The 18,822-nt window shown below is 48.4% G+C and overlaps 1 protein-coding gene across 1 annotated transcript in view; it reads left to right on the forward strand.

Annotated features, from left to right (window-relative positions):
* Abhd2 (abhydrolase domain containing 2, acylglycerol lipase) overlaps positions 1 to 18,822 on the forward strand; it is a 91,286-nt gene that overhangs the window by 25,856 nt on the left and 46,608 nt on the right. The window contains exon 3 of the mRNA XM_051148757.1: positions 1,825 to 2,024. Within this exon, the coding sequence (XP_051004714.1) occupies positions 1,831 to 2,024 (194 nt within the window). The 5' untranslated portion in view covers positions 1,825 to 1,830. The remainder of the gene's footprint in view (positions 1 to 1,824; positions 2,025 to 18,822) is intronic.

The following is an 18,822-nucleotide window of genomic DNA, read 5'->3' on the forward strand; positions in this document are numbered from 1 at the left end:
TTTTATGTGTGGCTATGCTCATGTCACGGCATGTATGTAGAAGTCAGGGGCCCACCTGCTAGAGTCAGTCATTTTTCTCCTTCCACCGTGCGGGTTCTGGGGATCAAACTCAGGCCATCAAACTTGGCAGCAAGCCCCTTTACCCTGTGAACTGTCTTGCCAGCCCTCCAGGAAGTTTTCAGAACTTCTTTTTCTGTTTTTGTCTTAATGACAAAAGGCTAGTTAAGAATATGCGGCCTTTGATCTGTTTCTCACCCAACTGAAGACCTTGCTAGAGATTTCCCAAAGTGTTTTTGGCCCAAGCTTTGTGTCATCTTGTTTTAGGAGTCTCGTGGGCCTCTCTGGACTTGTTGTAGGTCTCAGGGGTCTTCGGTCTATTATATACTTTCTGGAGATTTTTTTTTTCACCCTACCCATTTTGTCTTCATCATTGGCTATCAGAGTTCTCATAACTGTTTTTAGCAGCGGCTACTTAAAATCATTCCAGGGAAAGCAGTTTCCATAGTTACTGAGGCTATGAGAATTACATTTTCTTTTCTTTCTTTTTTCCCTTTTTGTTGGTTTTGTGCTAACCTTCCCCCCATTTCATTGTGAGATAGGGTGTCATATGGCTCAGGCTGGCCTTGAACTCCTGACCCTTGTGCCTCTACCCGCCAAGTTCTAGGATTACGGGTGTGCATCACCATGCCTGACTGGTTAGCCTAATCTTAAGGCCACCACAATGTTCTGTTTCTGTAGAACAGCAAAGACAATACAGCAAAAGCAGCAAAAGACAAAAAATTGATGTGTTTTGTGGGCTTGAGGTGGTGTGTGTATGCTTTGTATACAAGAGAACGCTTATCTCAAAAGCTGAAACACTAACACAGTTTGTGGGAAATTGTAATTTTTAATTTTGGTCTAGTGGTTGAATGTGATCTGTCCTTGGCCTAATTTTTGACCGATAGCTGCATTCAGGTACCTCCTGGAAGGAGAAAAAAAAAAGTTATTTTAATTGATTACCTCCATCTTACATTGCCTGAAAGCCTCAGGAGCCAGGGCCACCATGACCCGAGCTGAATCTGACCAGAACTCCAGAGCCACGGACTCTGGAGCAGATGGCTGAGATGGGCTGGGGCAGCCTTCCCTCAGCCCACTCTGAAAATAGAGAAGTGGGGCCAGCACACCCAACAGCTTTCCCTGGGGGGCTGTTAGAGGCTGGCAACAACACTAATACACCTGGTGTTCCAGGTGCCAGCAACACCTACAGAGGGTTAAGTGGCATGTTCAGAGACATCAGAGCGCTCCCTCTAGTCCTTCCTAATTCGCCTTACTTTCCACCCCATTCTCACAAAGACTCTATTGCCATATATTTTCTTTTCTTTTCTTTTTTTTAAAGATTTATTTACTGTCATGTATACAGTGCTCTGCCTGCATGTACACCTGTAGGCCAGAACAGGGCATCAGATCACATTATAGATGGTTGTGAGTCACCATATGGTTGCTGGGAATTGAACTCAGGACCTCTGGAAGAGCACAGTGCTCTTAACCTCTGAGCCATCTCTCCAGCCCCTGCCATACATTTTCTAATTTGTTCATCGGGAACTGTTCATGAGATTACAGGGAGAACATGCTACCCTGCTTAGTCAGTACTTACACAACTGTTTTGTGGTGAGGGGTATTGGCTGGGCATTGGTGCTATCCGGTGATGATGATGGGGGTCCTTGGAGCACCCTGTGGGCATCTGTGGAGATATCCAGAGTGGACCATGCCTCTGCAACACAATGGGCCCCACCCTCCTTGCCCTGGCCGTGTTTGTGAGCCCAGGCCTGTGCCTCTGCTTTCCAGATCAAGATGAATGCTATGCTGGAGACTCCCGAGCTCCCCGCGGTGTTTGATGGGGTGAAGCTGGCTGCTGTAGCTGCCGTCCTCTACGTCATCGTGCGCTGTTTGAACCTGAAGAGCCCCACTGCCCCTCCTGACCTCTACTTCCAGGACTCCGGGCTCTCGCGCTTCCTGCTCAAATCCTGTCCTCTTCTGACCAAAGAGTGAGTGCACCGTGCTGCCTGTCCCCCCACCTGCCACTCGATATGGCTTTGTGTGATGTTCAAAGAACCTTCTCAGCCTAAAGATGTCACTTAGCAGGGGAGGGCTTGCTTCGCAAGGGTGACATCCGTGGCTCTACTCCCGGACATCATATAGTTAGTATCTGTAAGGCATATGTTGGAAATGGCCTCATTGGTGTTAAAAACAGTTTTGGTAGCTGGCTAGTGTTTAATTAAGAAACAGTAGGAGAAAGAATCTATCCTTCACAGCATGGTGTCATCAACATCATCCATGACAAGGACTTTGCAGAAAACAGTAGACATTTTTAGGGAGATATGAGACCTTGAGGAATATTTTAACTCTTGCCACTCGAGGACAGAGAAGCCATCCTTATCCAAAGTCACTGAGAACCACAAAGGTCTTGCCGTGGGGTCCTCTTTATCCCCTGGACATTAACCAAAAGAACACATTTGGAGGGAGTGCCTCCTCTGACCCCTGTGGGCCACACCTGCATTTTGGAGGGGGGCGTGGCATGCCTCAGAGAAGTCATTCCCACTGGCACCTTCAGGTTAACTGGGTCTTCCTCTGGGGCTCAACCAAGCTGCAGGCAGATGCACTCTGTGCCCTCAGTTCAGTTTATCAGCTCCCGGTTTCCTTTTGTGAGTCTCACAGCTTGCTCCATTCATCCCACTTAGCCTCGAGGGCTACGGGTTTGCAGAGAGGTGTCTTCTTTAAACTGTGTCACCGCAGTGCCCATCTATCGAGTCTAACACTTGCTGGGGAGAGAGCAGAAGGCTCCCATCCACCCTCTTTTGGGGAGTTGGTGATGCTGAGTGATGGTTGTCTTCTAGGAGCAGACAGAGGGCAACAGAGGCATCTGAGAGTTGGATTCTTGCTTTGTACATGCTGGTTGTTTGGTTGATTTTCAGAGGCTAGTAGCCAAGGCACAGGGCCTTCCATGTAGCCCTTGAGTGTTTGGCATGGTCCAGCACAGTGTCTTATAGCCCTGACTATGACACCTTGGCTTCAAGTCTAGAGAGATATTGCTTAATTCTCATGGAAAGGTTTGTACAACGTAAAATTCATCATATTTGTGTTTGAAACTACCGTGATGAGACACTGTTTGTCACTGTTGGCTACACACCACAGGTACCATCACTAAGGATATGGTGGTCTTATTACACGATATTTGCAGTTAAAAATCTACTCTGTAAAAGGTGTGCACATTAACTGTCTATTGGAAATTGTCTAGCATTTTACCTTGTGTCTTGAATGTTTCTCCTATGTTTCATTTGGGTAGCTCACTAATTTCGACCAGCTAGTGAAAGTCACACTTCCTTTCAGATTCACTAGAACCACCAGACCCAGTTCCTCAGGCATCTCATTTGTAGATAGCTCTTGAAAACCAAAGTTATGTGCTGGGCATGGTGGTGCCCACCTTTAGTCCCAGCACTCGGGAGGCAGGCAGATCACTGAGTTCTAGGCCAGCCTGGTCTACAAAGTGAGTCTAGGACAGCCACAGCTACACAGAGAAACTTTGTCTCAAAAAACAAAAACAAAACAAAACAGAAAAAGAAAGCCAAAGTTATGCTGGGCGGTGGTGGCACATGCCTTTGATTCCCCAAGGCCAGCTTGGTCTACAGAGCAGGTTCCAAGACAGCCAAAGCTATATAGGAAAATCCTGTCTCGGGCAGGGGGAAAAAAAAAAGGAAGGAAGGAAAGGAAGAAGAAGAAAACCAAATTTATTAGTTAATTTTCTCATTGTCACCAAATACCTGACTAGAAGCAACTTAGGGATGGAGGATTTATTTAGCCTCACAGTTTGAGAGGGTACAGTCCATCCTGGGGAGGAAAGATGGGGGTTGGGGGGTGGGAGCAGCTTGAGGCTGGAGCATAGTGTGAGGAGGCAGGCTGGTGTCTGCAGTCTGGAAGCATGAGCCTGGCCTCAGTCCCCCCATAGTGGCCCCACACCTGCCATTTAGACCTCATGTCCAAAAGGTTCCATAGCCCGCCAGAACAGCACCAGAACAGCACCAGAACAGCACAGCCAGAACAGCACCACTCCCGGGGGGCCAACTGTTTAAGTAAAGGAGCCTGTTTGGGGGTGGGGTGGGGACTTTTCTCTTTCAAAACTATTGTAAACTGGTACTCAACATTAACTCCTAAGGAATTAGAACAGTGATTCTCAACCTTCCCAACGCTGCAACCCTTCACTACAGTTCCTCATGTGGTGACCCCCAACCATAAAGTTATTTTTGATCTTCATAACTGTAATTAGCATTATGAACTGGAGTGTAGATGTTTTTGGAGCTAGAGGATTGCCAAAGGGGTCTCGACCCACAGGTTGAGAATGGCTGAATTAGAGCGCAGTTCCATGAGAAAGCTGTCTTTGCTCGGGCTCCAGAATCAAGGTTTGATTCTGTACTGTCTGTTCCAGGCGTAAATAAAAGCCGCTCGCAGCCAGTCTTACCTCTTTTTCTTTTAAACTTAACGCAGATGCCCTAAGTCCTTCAGTCTAGTCTCCCTTTGCTTTCTTCATTCCCTGGCTTATTTCCTGCACGAGCCTGTGGCGTTGACCTTGCAGCTGCTGCTGAGATGACTTCCTGGTATGGTAGAACGTTCCAGATCCATCCATAGGGGACATCAGCCTGAGCCAGTGTCATCAGCATAGAGTCCCCCAGTCACTGACCAGTCAGTCCCCAGGCTTTCTTCCAGCACAGCGTCCAACAGGACAGTGCAGGGTACTTCGGTTAAAGGCAGGGTTGATTTTCCTTAGGAATAGCCATGGCTTGAGAAGGTGGGTGTGAAAGGAATTCTCCAGCAAACATCTACTTCCAAGACCTTGGTCTTCCGCCACAGGAGCTGCCCTTCCAGAGCCGACTCAACCATTGTTTAAGGAGTGGAAATCCAAACACCCAAGCCCCCCTCTAACTTGAACATGACAAATGATTTGGGACAAAGGGATTCTGTTCCCCTAGGGTTTTAGTTTTGCTTTGGGGGGGGGGGTTGTTTTTGTTTTACCCAGCGTTTTTCTTCTGATTGAGTTCTGGTCTGTGTTCACGTCTCCTTAGCAAACTGTCCCTACGCAGGTTTGTGCACGTGGCTGTTTGACTTTTCAACACCTCGCAGATACGCTCTGCCATTGGGTCTTCTCAATGACTTGGAGGCCAGACTCACTGTTACTGTCATTTTTTAAAGGATTGGCAAGCTGGGTACGGCAGCAAGGGCACCAATGCCAACCACAGTGTCCAGAGTGGGTTCCCTCCTTATCCCTGAGAAGAAGTGAGCAAGGGGTGTCCTTGGGGTACAGGGAAGAATGCAGAACAGCAAGAAGCTGCCCTGCCCTACCAGGTGGCCTTTGGTTCCTGCATGTCTATTTCTGTCCCGTTGGTGCAAGCCTCCGTCCTCTGATAATCTTTTTCTCTGACTCACATTTCCGGAATGGCTCCACTTGTGTTTGAAGGTAAGGGTAGGAAACGGCTATTGTGGGTAAAAACTTCTCCTGGGACTTGGAAGGTTTGGGTTTTCCCCGCCCCCCAACCCCCCCAGGACCAAGCTATCTCCAGGCTCCACAAACACTTTCCACTGCTGGGAGGTTCAGATAGCTGGTTCACCCTGAGTGTCAGCATCCGCCCAGTAGCTTGTTATGACCCTCATGCAAATCCGGACAGACCCTCTAGCCGTGCCCATCGGAAACAAGTTGATGAAAGGCTCAAAGTAAAGAGTAGAGAGGCTTTCTCCTCCTCTTAGCATTAAAGTCAGCTTTTAAGTCTGATTTAAATAATTGACCCAAAGGTGATGTCTGTGATGTCTGCAGGCGGGCTGCTTTGCTGGGATGATGCACGCCTTGCGTTCACTTAGCAACATGGCAATATTTACATAGCAGTTCAAGCACTGTTTGCTTTTAGTGAAACAAGCAGACCAAAGCTCAGTTAGGAGTAATGAGAAGACTCTGGGGGTGATATAGATATTCGTCTTTAAAAAATAGAAAACAAAGCGCACTAAAATCATCTATAATTCTTCAAATCAGAGGAAGTATACCATTGCTGTTTGCGCGAGCATCGCTGGGGCTCTGGGGTCTTCTGTATATATGTACCCTCCACTAAATCAGGATCTCTGTCTCTGTCTCTGTCTCTGTCTCTCTGTCTCTCTGTCTCTCTGTCTCTGTCTCTGTCTCTCTCTCTCTCTCTGTCTCTCTCTCTCTCTCTCTCTCTCTCTCTCTCTCTCTCTCTGTGTGTGTGTGTGTGTGTGTGTGTGTGTGTGTGTGTGTATTTTACAGGGAATTGACCCAAAGGCCTCTTGCTAGGCAAGTCCTCTACCACTGAGGCTATATATCCTGGCCCAGAATGGTAGCTTGTTTTAACTCTTGCTCTGCTATGCTGCTCCCTAGCCTCTGGAGTGTGGTTTTCCTTGTCTATCACTGAACTAAATCCTCGGTTTATGAGCCTAGGTCTTACTAGTAGCTCACACTGGCCTTGAACCTGTGTTGTCCTCTAGTTCCTCATCTTGCATCGTCTTTCCAAGTGCTCAGCTTACAAGTGTGAAGAGAACTGTAAGCTAGGATTCGAACCTAGGTCTTTTGGCTTGCTGACTAGCCAGGGAGCCCCAGCCGGAGTTCAGCCCCTCTGGGTCTGCTTCCTTCTACTCCAGTGACTCAGGCCGACCTCCTTCATCGCTCTTGAGCATTGACCTCCTTCTCACAGTCCTCCTAGGGGAGTGGAAACGGAAATTAGATGCTGGAAATGGGGGGGGGGGTTCCTTGTGTCTAAGGGAGTGGGTACGCCAGGGAAGGTTTCTTAGAATCCAGTGCAGTTTAATAGTTTATTGTAAGACTTCTTTTAGTGCCAGGTGGTGGTGGCGCATGCCTTTAATCCCAGCACTTGGGAGGCAGAGGCAGGTGGATCGCTGTGAGTTCTAGGACAGCCTGGTCTACAGAATGAGTCCAGGACAGCCAAGGCTACAAAGAGAAACCCTATCTTGAAAAACCAAAAAAAAAAAAAAAAAGAGAGAGAGACTTCTTTTAGTGGGCTGGGGAGATTATAGCACCAGGAAAGAAGCTAAGCCGGGGGAGGGGCGAGGCTTCTCCCATCTCTGTCCTCTCTGACCCTCTGACCCGTGCTGGGGAGTAAGCTGGCACTGTCTCTCTTTTCAGTACTTTATGGGTAATCATTTGCCTGTAGTGAAGTATACAGACCTTCGTGCTCGGCTGTATAACCACCACTTCCCTGAGCTTTGGCCGGAGTGTCCCCAGTTGCCTCCATGCCTCTGACCCCACCCAGTTGTCATAATATACTGGAGTTAGCTTCCTCAAGCAGGTCAGCACTCAAACCTCTTGCAATGTGGCCCAGACTTAACTTGCCCAACCCCACCCCTCATGACATTCTCTCATAGCCCAGGAAGGGTCTGCCCGCAGGACTGTAGCCCGCTGGCTACTCTAAATCTCTGTTTTACACCAAAATACCCTTTCTTGGAGTAGGTGTGTGAGAGAGTTGTGTGTGTGCATATGGAGGCCAAATGTCAATTCCGCTGTCTTCTGTGATCACTCTCCACTTTTGGTTTTTGAGACAAGGTAGGTCTCTTGCTGAACCTGGAGCTTATCTCTTCAGCTAGGTTGGTTGGCCAATAGTTGCTACATCTAGAGTCCGTTTGTCTCTCCGCAGCCCCCCGCCCCCCACCGTGTTGTTAGGCTTACCTCCTCCTCCCCGAGCACCCCTGGTGCTCTTATTCCTGCCTCCATGGCTTGGCTTTCATATGGGTGATGGGATCCAAACTCAAGTCCTTTTGCTTGCACGGCAGGCCCTTTACTCACTGCGCCACCCCCCCAGCCCATCAGAATAACTCTGATTCTAAAAAAACCTTTCCTACCTTACCTGCTCCCTTTTAGACAGAATGAGCCCCTCTTCCGTCTCCCACATACAACTGCTGTGTCTATTTGATGCCTCTCGTCTGCTTTTGTGAGAATGTGCGTCACTTCCTTCTCTCTACTGGAGTGCATGTACCCCAGATTAAGAACCACAGGCTTGACAAGACAGGACTGGTGGTGTTTCTGAGCCTCTGGTATCATCTGTCTCTGATTTTTCCATAAGCAAGTATAGGTGAGAGATGCTCAGATTTTGGCAATGCCATCTGTGTTAGCCAAGAGAAACCAAGAAACTACACTAGCTCCAGTTTGTTCAGTGGCGCCCCAGGGAGCTGGGTGTCCCTTAGAGCTGACAAAGCTGTTTGCCGGGAAGGCTCTGTCCTGTCTCCGAGAGAAGATGTGTTTGGCTAAATGGTTTTTCTGCCCTTAAATTAGTCAGGGTAGCCCCAGATGCATAATTGCTGTCCCCAGCCTTTCCCTGGGGCCCTGGCTGAAGTTTCTACTGGCAGGTGCAGGTTGGAAAGTGAACACAGGCACCAGGTGGCCCTTACGGTTACAATGTGTACGTTTCCCTGTGGGAAGCCAGGCTGTGCCTTTTCACTTACCAGCAAACACATCTGCGGAGTTGTGTTCTAGCTAAAGAGGAAGGGATTTAGGGGAAGCATGGCGGGCTAACAGACAAGCCTTATGGCTCTGTTACGGGACACAAGGACGTCTAGGCCCTTATTTCAGGTCCAGTGAGGGAAGGCAATGTGACAGAACCCTGGCCATGTTTATGGCTTTCTCGGAGACAAAAATGTAACAGCTTTCTCCTGCCACCATCTGTCACCTCTTTTACCCAGAACTGAGTGTCATTGTTCACAGTGGGTTTGAGAAATGCCCGAAACTTGACTGTGAGGGTCACACCCTTTCCAACACCACGCCAAGAACAGCAGCCAGCTGTCCTGTGCCCTCGCGTCCTCTTGGAACACAGCTTCAGGGAAGCTGCTTCACACAGGCACAGGGGGACGGCAGAAGCCTGGTGGCCCTTTGGTGGATCACCCTGGGTCACGGCCACTTTTCCGCAGCAGCGTTCAGGCCCTGAGCAGGCTGATTAACTCTTCTCATCCCAGCTAAGTGCTAGTTTCAGTGCCTTGCTATAGTTGTCTAGTTGCTAGCCATAAGTGTTAGCTGTTGGGGGCGGGGCTTAAGTCATTAAAGGTGTGTGTTTACATGGTAGAAATTTCATAGAGGCATTTTTGAAAATCGGGTTCACCATAACTTGGAATGCGGCTCCTCTCCTGTTTCTTCTCCCTCTACACACCTGCCTTACTCACTTCATAGCCATTCCTGAGAAGGCCAGGAAATACTGCTTTTAATTTTTCTCTCAAGTAATATTGATTCTTTTTTTTAAAAGATATTTATTTATTTATTATGTATACAGTGCTCTGCCTGCACACCCGCACACCAGATGAGGGCATTAGATCACGTTATAGATGGTTGTGAGTCACCACGTGGTTGCTGGGAATTGAACTCGGGACCTCTGGAAGAGCAGTCAGTGCTCCTAACCTCTGAGCCATCTCTCCAGCCCATAATATTGATTCTTATTTGAGATTTTATTATCTGGGCGTGTGTGTCTGTATGATTGTATGCCAGTTGTGCGCAGGGACCCGGCAGAAGCCGAAAGAGATGGTCAGAGACCTTAGAGCTGGAGTTACAGATATTTAAAAGCCCCAGTGTGGGTGCTGGGACCTGAACTCAGGTCCTCGGGAAGAGCGGGATGCTCTTCACCACCACATCGCCTCTCCAGCCCTCAGCTCTGTGCCTGCCTTGTCATTCGCGCACTCTTCCTATAGAAAATTCTATATGTCTTTTATCCACCGCAAATAAAAGCCTGGTTCTACATTATATTCATAACTGTGTTTGTCAGAAATATGCAAGATAAAGGCACTTTGCCCTAGTGTGCCAAAGATCTTTTAAATAATTAGAAGTACCCTACCAGAAAACCCAACTGTCTCAATAGAGAACTTGAAGTTCTTTTCTCTATCAAATGAATGGAGGAATATGTATATATACATATACATACATACATATATATACATACATACATACATACACACACATACATACATATATATATGTATATATATATAATCTCCCTACTCTCTTACAGTTTTCCTCCTGCCATTGTTTTATAAGACCCTTTCTTTGCAGTAGCTCCTGGGTGAAGTTCTGCAACCCAGCAACCGCTTATTTATAGTGAGTTAAAGCTGGGTTTAAATTCCACTTGCTCACCTACATTCCAGATCAGATATAAGTCCTTCCATCCTCTGCTGAACACTGAAGCTTTGTTCTTTTCAGATAAACTACTTGCCAAGAGTCTTTGTTTCATTGACCCGATTTTATCAATTCTAAGAGCTGTACAAATATTTCCTTAGACGCCACAAGAGGATCTGCAGTGTCCCGATGCACTTGTTACTTAGGCCTTAGACCTTCACAGCATAATTACCTGGAAAGCTTGAAGATGAAATACGCAAACTGTCTTTATTAGGACTGAATGCTGATGCCACCTTGGTTGAGGCTACTTCATCTTAGAATTGCTTCTACACACAGCTCAAAGAACTGTTATCACAATCGCGCTGTCAAGGCAAGCAAAAACAAAACAAAAAATTGACACCGGATGTAGTTCTTTGCCACGAGGCCAACCAGATGTTCCAGTTTGCCCAGGGCTGGCAGGTGGCCTGTGACGTGGGAGTTTCTTTTTCCTTCTTTTTGAGACAGGGTCACACTATGTAGCCTTAGCTGGCCTAGAACTTACTCTGTAGACCAAGCTAGTCTTGAACTCACAGAGATCTACCTGCCTCTGTTTCCTGGGTGCTGGGATTAGAGGCATGTGCCACTATGCCCGGTAACATGAGACTTTCTCTGCTAATGCTGAAGAGGTCTCAGACACATAGGATGAATTGATTACACTGTTTCTCATCATCTTTTTCTGTCATATAGTGAGGCGTGTTTTTGTTTGTTTTATGAGTGAGTGCATATACATTTGAAGTTGATAATTACTTTGCCAGTAACTAACTTAAATTTCACTCTTGGATACTCTTCTCCCTTCTCTGTGTGTACCCTAGTAGAGATTTACCCTAGGAACAGGCTGACCATGACAGGAAGGAAAGTGCCGCCATCTTTGAAGCATTTAACCTTGACTCAGTGGAGATAGCCACTGTGAGCCTGCTGCAGAATTCACCTGCGCCCTCTGCCTGAGGTCCAGATCTTAGCTTCTTGTGAAGATTCTGTTTCCTTTCAGGAACTGCTGAAGCCTGAAATACCCAAAAAGGTTCAGAATCCAGAATTTTCATGACCCCCTCCATTTTATTTAAGTAGAAGCCATGTCATTCATGCCAAAGCAACCAATACCAACTTCCCAAACTCATCCCCCTACCCGCCCCCCCTACTCCACTTCCTGCCTGCTTGATCCCTCCCTTGATGCCCTGTTCATCAAGCCTGGCTATGTTCCTCGGGGCTCTGCTGTGCCCTGCTCCAGACAAGCTGGGAGTCGTGGCACATACCTGTAATCACAGCACTTGGGAGGCAGAGGCAAGAGGATCAGGAGCTCAAGGTCAGCCACAGCTACACAGTGAGGGTGAGGCCAGCCACAGCTGCATGAGACCCTGTCTCTAAAGGGTGGAGGGAGAATCACAAGAAGCATCTGCTACAGTAGGTGCCTTTACTTGATGTCAGATCCAGTGCATACGGAGAGGCAGCTCCTGCCGCGGGCTCCACTGATAAGGGACTTTTCTCTTCCAGTCCTCCCCAGACCAAGTGCTAGCCTCCACCTTGGATTCCCATTCATCTTTAATTTTCCTCTGCTCACACTACTTTCCTTAAGCTTCATTTACAAGCCTTGCTGAGACCACGCCCACTTTTCTGGTCCTTTTCAGCGTGGTTGCCTGAAAATTGCTCCAGTGTCCAGAACCAGGCACAGGCCCACTATCCAGGAAGCCTGAAATTGCTAAATATAGCCGCTAGCTTTCATCAGCATCTCATGCTTTATTGATCCCATGAATTTAGTAGCTACCAATTTTTATCTCAGTTTCTTCTTCTCAGCATCTCTCTTCTCACTACAGTGGGTACTGTATTTCATAACACAAACAAAGAGTATAATTAAGACAGAAATCAACGTTGATAATATGTTCTAGAGGGTAAATAAGTATGATTTCCAAATTTCCTGCCAGCACGTCGGCAGTGATGACGAGACTGAGCATGCCCCCCTTTCGGCATTTGTACTTTGTCTAAAGCCACAGTGAGTGAGATGGTGCCTGGCTTTGGAGCCGAGAGCGTCTTCAGCAGTGGGAACAGCTTACACACATAGAGCCTGAGGGTTGGGGTGGTTTGGGGATCAGAATCGAAAGGTGGTATAGTCACTACTCAAGGGATGTGTTCTCCTGGAGGGAGATCTGTCTCCCCCCCCCCCCCCCCCCCCCCCCCCCGCACCCTCTAAACTCTAGCAAGTTTTACTCACATGGAAAGTTTGTACTCGCCCAGGTTTGGATATACCCAGGTAACTGCTAGATTAGGAAGTTCTTTGTTTCATTTTGCTTTTTTGTTCTTTGCCTCTGAGCCTCCATCGAACTCTTCACTTACCTGAGGTGGCAACCTGCCATGTCACAATAAGTCACAGAGATGAAGGAGAGTCAGGCTTGTGAAACATTCTCAGTCTCCACCCAGGTGAACGGTCTGGCTTACTGTGCACATGAATGACATCAGGCTAGACTGTCTAACTCCCAGGGATACCCATTCTGAAAGTCTGTAACCTAAAACATTTGGGAACCCACTCCCGAGGTCAGCGGCTGATGGCAAACCATCTGTGGCCTCCCAGGAAGGAAGAGGGTCCAATAACCACCTTGACTTCCTTGTGACAAGCAACCCTAACATGGCCTTCCAGCAAGCCCCTGAACTAGTGTGTTCAGTTGAACCTCACAAACTTGCTCAGTGATCTCACACTATATGAAATGAAAGAGACTTATGAATAAGCCTTTTATTTATATATACATTGTGCTTGTGTGTGTGTGTATGTGTGTGCGTGCGTGCGTGCGTGCGCGCACATGCCATAGCACTCTTACAGGTGTCAGAAGACATCTTGCAGGAGTCACTTCTCTTATTGCACCATGTGGGTTCCAGGGATTGGACTCAGGTCCTCAGACTTGGCAGCAAGCGCCTTTACCTCCCGAGCCATTTTGCCAGCCCCATATCAGGTTATAATAGTGTGGGCTTTTCCTTCCTTGCTTTTAAATGAAGATATGTTTCCCTATGAAAAATAAGCATATTTATGATCAGTAGTATCTGGTGATCTACTTTTATGGTCTGTTCACTCCACCCATAATACCCTCAAGATGCTCCGTTTCTACCTTCACAGTCCATCAGGCCCCCACCCCGCCCCCTCCATTCCCACCTTCTCTGTAGCGAATTTCTCTCTCTTCTCATTGGAGGCCCTGGCACCCCCCCATCCCCACCCCCACCTTCTCTATATCAGACTCTTTCCTCTCATCCGAGGCCCCTGAACCCCACATCCCCACCCCCCACCTTCTCTGTGGCAGACTTCTCTCTCCTCTTTGACTCTTCTTCCCTAATGGCAGGGATGTAACTCTGCATGTGTCTTTTCATCTCCAACTGTATTCTTTTTCTTCCTTTTGAAACAAGGTTTCACTATGGAGCCCAGGCTGCCCTGGAACTGCCTTGAGCTTGGGGCAATCCTCCTGTCCCAGCCTCCCTGAGGGCTGGGGTTGAGCCACCAACTGTTCTTTCAGAGACTTGAGAACAAAGACTGTTTTAATGGTCTACATTCCACACAGGTGCTCATTTGCACAGAATTAATTCATGCTGGCATTTGTAGATTTTGGAAGGAACATACACTATCAGAATGAATCATTTCAGTCCAGGGATAAAAGATTCAAGGGGGAAGGAGGGACCTTGGTACCATGGCACCCTGGATGAAGGGCCCTGTGTGGTCTTCAGGACTCTTTGCTTTAGATACATGGGGCGGTGTGAAAGCAGGCACCCAGGTCAGTGGGACATGAGCCAGGGTAAGCAGCACTCTTGCAGTAAACTGGGCTTGTTTTCCAATGGTGCATTTCACCCATTCAGATTTGTTCTGTGCCTCCAACCAGCATCCAAGCTAAGAAAAGTGATTGTTTTGCTCCAACCCCACAGGTCCTCGTGTCCTTGTTCCCAATGCCATGGCTTGGCTTTAACCATTCCTGTCATTTCCAAAGGTGAACTTTGCACCTGCCTGCCACATCGTCTGTCCTTTGTCCTATTTGTTAACAAGCTTCTGAACGCACTGCCCCTATCTCCACCATTGCTTCCTAGCCAGTCCTACGCATGGTCTGGTGACAACAGCTACCCAGGTCCCATGCTTGTAGGGGAAGCAAAGGGGGTCAGACAGATCACATGGAGTATCGCTTTCCCAGAAAGGACCTTGGACTCATTCCTCACTGTAGAGGGAAAGGGAAGGAAGCGTGGGAGGGCAGAAGGAATGGTATCTGTGGACACTGGAATGGCCGGGGCACGGAGGCAAACGCCATCGTGTCAAGACCACAGAGCAGTTGAGGGGGAATGGAGAGGGCACACAGGGAAGCTGCTCTCTCAGGGACAGCTGTTTGCTTAGAGGCTTGTCTGTGGGAATTGAACACAGAAGCAAGTGCAAGTGTGGCGGAGCTCAGGGTGAGACAGGCAAATTACGGGGTACCAGATCAGCTTCAGGTGGGGAGGTTTGGAAGGGCGTAGTGAGGTCAGGTCAAGAGAAATCTTTGGATTGGTGGCTGAGGTAGGATAGGAGGAAGAGGCAGGAATGAGCCCCAGGCAGGCTATAAGAGAGGTGAGAGGAGAAGCTGGGGTACCGCGAAAGGCAGAGCGGAAAGCAGTGGACACGGTGTGTGCCACACCCTACAAAGAGCCAGGGAGGATGCGGCCTGAATGAAGGCCGTGGTCCTGGCCAGAAGGAATCAGGACTGTCAAGGATGCGCTTTGATAGTAAGATCGAAAACGAAATGGAAGCTGCTAGTGAGAATTCAGACTCGGGGAAAGGAAGGCAGAGGCCAGAAAACTCAGCCAAGTTGGATGAAGGCCTTCCGTAGAGGCATCCCAGCAAGGGAAAAGGTTTGTGACTTGTGAGGACAGGGCTTCCCTGGGAGGCCCACTGGTCCTAGGGGCGGGGTGACTTTACCTTACAAAGTCTCTATTTCCTTAGTTGTTAAGCAGAATAATTGTAGTTATTTCATAGGATCAATAAGAGGAGAGAAAGAGAACAGTGTGTGAAGTAATTGATAGGATGCCTGCGTGTGTAAGAGCTTAGTAACCACCAGGCACGGTGGTGCACGCCTATAATCCCAGCACTCGGGAGACAGAGGCAGGCAGATCTCTGTGAGTTCGAGGCCAGCGTGGTCTACAAAGTGAGTCCAGGACAGCCAGGGCTATACAAAGACACCCTGTCTCGGGGGGAAAAAAAGAGTTTAGTAACCACAGTTGCTGTCGGGTAGAAAATTTCATAGGCATATTGTTGTTATCCAAATTAAATGGCAAATGGCATAATAGTCACCCAAACCATGTGAGCCCTGTGTGGGTAACTGGGGAGAGGAGAGGCCTAGATAATTTCCAAAGAGGAAGTCTGAGTGGCAAATGACAAGTAGTATTTAGCCTTGGTAATGGTGAAGCACTTAAAAAAAAAAAAAAAAAAAAAAAAAAGAAAAGCAAGTTTTGTTGATGCTCAAAGGAAAAGCTAAAAGAATCATCAATGTGACATTAATTTAGAGGCCGTATCTGTATCAGTCAGGATCGGCTGGTTTGTGCCATGGTAACCTCCCCTAGGTCTCAGAGTTAACCTCACACCTTGGGGTAGATGTTTACTTTGTATCAACAAGAGAAGGGGTGCTGCAATTATAGTCCCACAAGGACCTCCACTGCTGGGGTGTGGACTCAGCACAAGATGGGAAAAGGGACTTAGTGCCCCCCCCCACACACACACTGGTCCCCTAAGGCTGTTCCCAGAAGTTGGTAATTCCCTTTCCCTTTCTGTTGACTAAAGAAATGCTCTTAGCCATACCCAACCTTAGAAGAAGCACGACTTACGTGTGCCCACAGTGGAGGCAAGAGCACAGGTAAGATGACTCTATCATAAAGGCTCTTGCTACCGAGCCTGGCGACCTGAGTCTCATCAGGGACCCACACAGTGGAAGGAAAGAACTGACTCCCACCAAGTGTTCTTTGGCCTCCATCTCTGTGCTGTAGTGTGCGCTCGCTCTCTCTCTCTCTCTCTCTCTCTCTCTCTCTCTCTCTCTCTCTCTCTCTCTCTCTCTCTCCTTACTCAACTCAGAGATCCACCTGCCTTTGCCTCTGCCTCCCGAGTGCTGGGATTAAAGGCATGTGCCACCATGCCCGGGCATTTTTGGTTTTGTTTTTTCAAGACAGGGTTTCTCTATGTAGCCCTGTCTGATTTGGAACTTACCTGGAACAACACCCCATCAGCAGAGGTCCCAGCAGGACTATAATTGGCAGTGCCCTCCTCCCGTTGGCATGAAGTAAACATCTACCACAACATGCCCTGATCATTCTGTAAACCAGGCTGGCCTCAAACTCACAGCAATCTGCCTGCCCCTGTTTCTCAAGTGCTGGGATTAAAGGCGTGCGCCACCACAGCTCGGCTTGTGTTCTGTTTCTAAAAGCACAAGCCTGACCAAAGCACAGCCCTGCTTCAGACCGCAGAGGGGTCTCACTGGCCAGGGAGGTCCAGCCTTGGCCCTGCCTCTCCTCCCTACACACCCATCTACACACCTCGAGCCACTCCACTCTTCTGACACTGGGGTCCCTCCTCCCTGGAATCCCCCTACAGCCTTTGCACAGCCTCCACACCTCTGGTGCTCAACAGACACAACCCCACAAGGGGATTCTCCAGTCACTGGGCAGAAGTCAGGGCTAGCCCTGGTTCTCTGACTCTCAAGTCCATCTTCTTCCATACCATGTATCTTACTGTTTGCTGTGACGTATGCAAACATGAATTTTTACAGTTATTTATAATTTATTGCTTGCATGCATGGATTATAAATAACTAAAACTGGCAGTTCTTTATAACTTGACGAATTGATTTAAAGCCGGGCTGTGGTGGCACATGTCTTGAATCCCAGCACTCTGGAGGCAGAGGCAGGCAGATCTCTTGAGTTTGAGGCCAGCCTGGTCTACAGAGCGAGATCCAGGACAGCAGGGTTGTTGTTACACAGAGAAGCCCTCTGTGTGTGTGGAGGGGGACAAAAAACAAAAACTACAACAAAAAAAGCTTAAAAAGAAACAATTGATTTAAACAACAACAACAGAAATTAGAAGCCTAAGCTTGACCAAGAGTGGCAGATTAAATCCATGTGTATTCTTAGGCTTTCCTGAACCCTGCCCCACACAATAAATAAATAAATAAATAAATATTTTAAAAGGGGCCAGCAGCCCATAGGGAATGGGCAGGCAGTGGATCCGATGAACAGAAAGCAGTGGTCAGGTGGAAATGGAAACTGACTTGAAATATCCAGGAAAGCTAACCCTAAACCCTCACAGTGACCATACAAGAGCCAGGCTGATGGGGGGCCCAGGTGTTGGGGGTGCCCAGTACCTTTGAGCACACAAACATGACAGGGTGGTAGGAAGCTCAGCTGACTTCTCCCTTCTCACACAGGATGTGATTGCCCTGTGCTGCCCTGCAGGAGACTAGCAGCTTGAGGGTGGGGCGGGGCATCAGGTCTGGTGAGGAGACCTACACAAGTAGGTTCTGGGGAGATGGGAGGATTCACCTTGGGGGAGACTGACCACCCCAGGAGAAATGTCCCAGATCATCTCGTGAGATAGCAGGACCCCCCGGATTGGGAGGCCTGCCTATGTAGACACATAGAACATGCCAGCTTTTTAGCACCCCATCTTTCAAGGAAGCCTGAGAAAAGCCTTGAAGGTGAGAGCTGTGGCAGGTAGCATGGGCTCAGAGGCAAGGGAAGATGTGTGTGCCTGTGGTGAGACTAGACCACAGTCAGCATATGAAGCACAGGAAAGGGCTTGGGAGCAGAAAGAGAGACTATTAGAGGGACAGTAAATTTGAAGATCTCTTCCAGAAACAGTAAAAAGACAAAGTGATGGAATGGGGAATGGAAAAGAAAATGTGAGCATCCGTCCAAGAAATCCAACATTCAGATAGCACGGGTTCCTGAAGAAGACTCGGGTTCCTGAAGAAAGACTCGGGAGGCTGCAAGGGAGGGATCAACCAAGCCCTGCCTCACAGCCAGCCGGGAGCTGACGCCCAACACCCGCCAGCCACTGACCCTTTGCCTCTGTGCATCATGTGTCACAATTCTCTAGATCTTGAACATGGCTTATCTTTCTGGTTTTGTGATCCTTCCTCACACTGTGGACAGGAGGCCCGGCGCCTCCCCTGGGGGAACTTCTCTCACAAGGGCAGGTTGTTTGGAGGCCATGTTGTCCGGTGCTTTAGGAGAGGGCTAACCCTCAGCCATCCTTGACAGTGACTTCTTTCAGCTGCACCGAAGGCTCCAGCTGCGCCCTTTCCTTCTTTCTGGGTCTCCACTCACGGCTCGCTCTGCCCCAGGAGCTGTGGCTGTTGGCCTACAGTCTCCTCAGTGCCTGTCTTGCATCCATGGGCTTTCTGTTTATCTTTTCATCTTTAAAAACATCCCAGTATGTGGCTTACACTGGCCTGGAACTTGCAATCCTCCTGCCTCAGCCTCCCAATTGCTGCGATCACAGACACGCAGCACCACACCCAGCCCTTTCATCCTTCTTCCTGGTTTTATCGATGTGTTAGTTGCTGAGCAGTCCTTCAACTTGTTCAACCATCTTCTTGCATTGCCATTTTTTGCTTTCCCTGTGCTGCTGTGAAACATTTTGCATTTATCCATCCCAGTGTCAGACAAACTCCT

Source organism: Acomys russatus, chromosome 7 (genome assembly GCF_903995435.1).
Source record: "Acomys russatus chromosome 7, mAcoRus1.1, whole genome shotgun sequence".
NCBI lineage: Eukaryota > Metazoa > Chordata > Mammalia > Rodentia > Muridae > Acomys > Acomys russatus.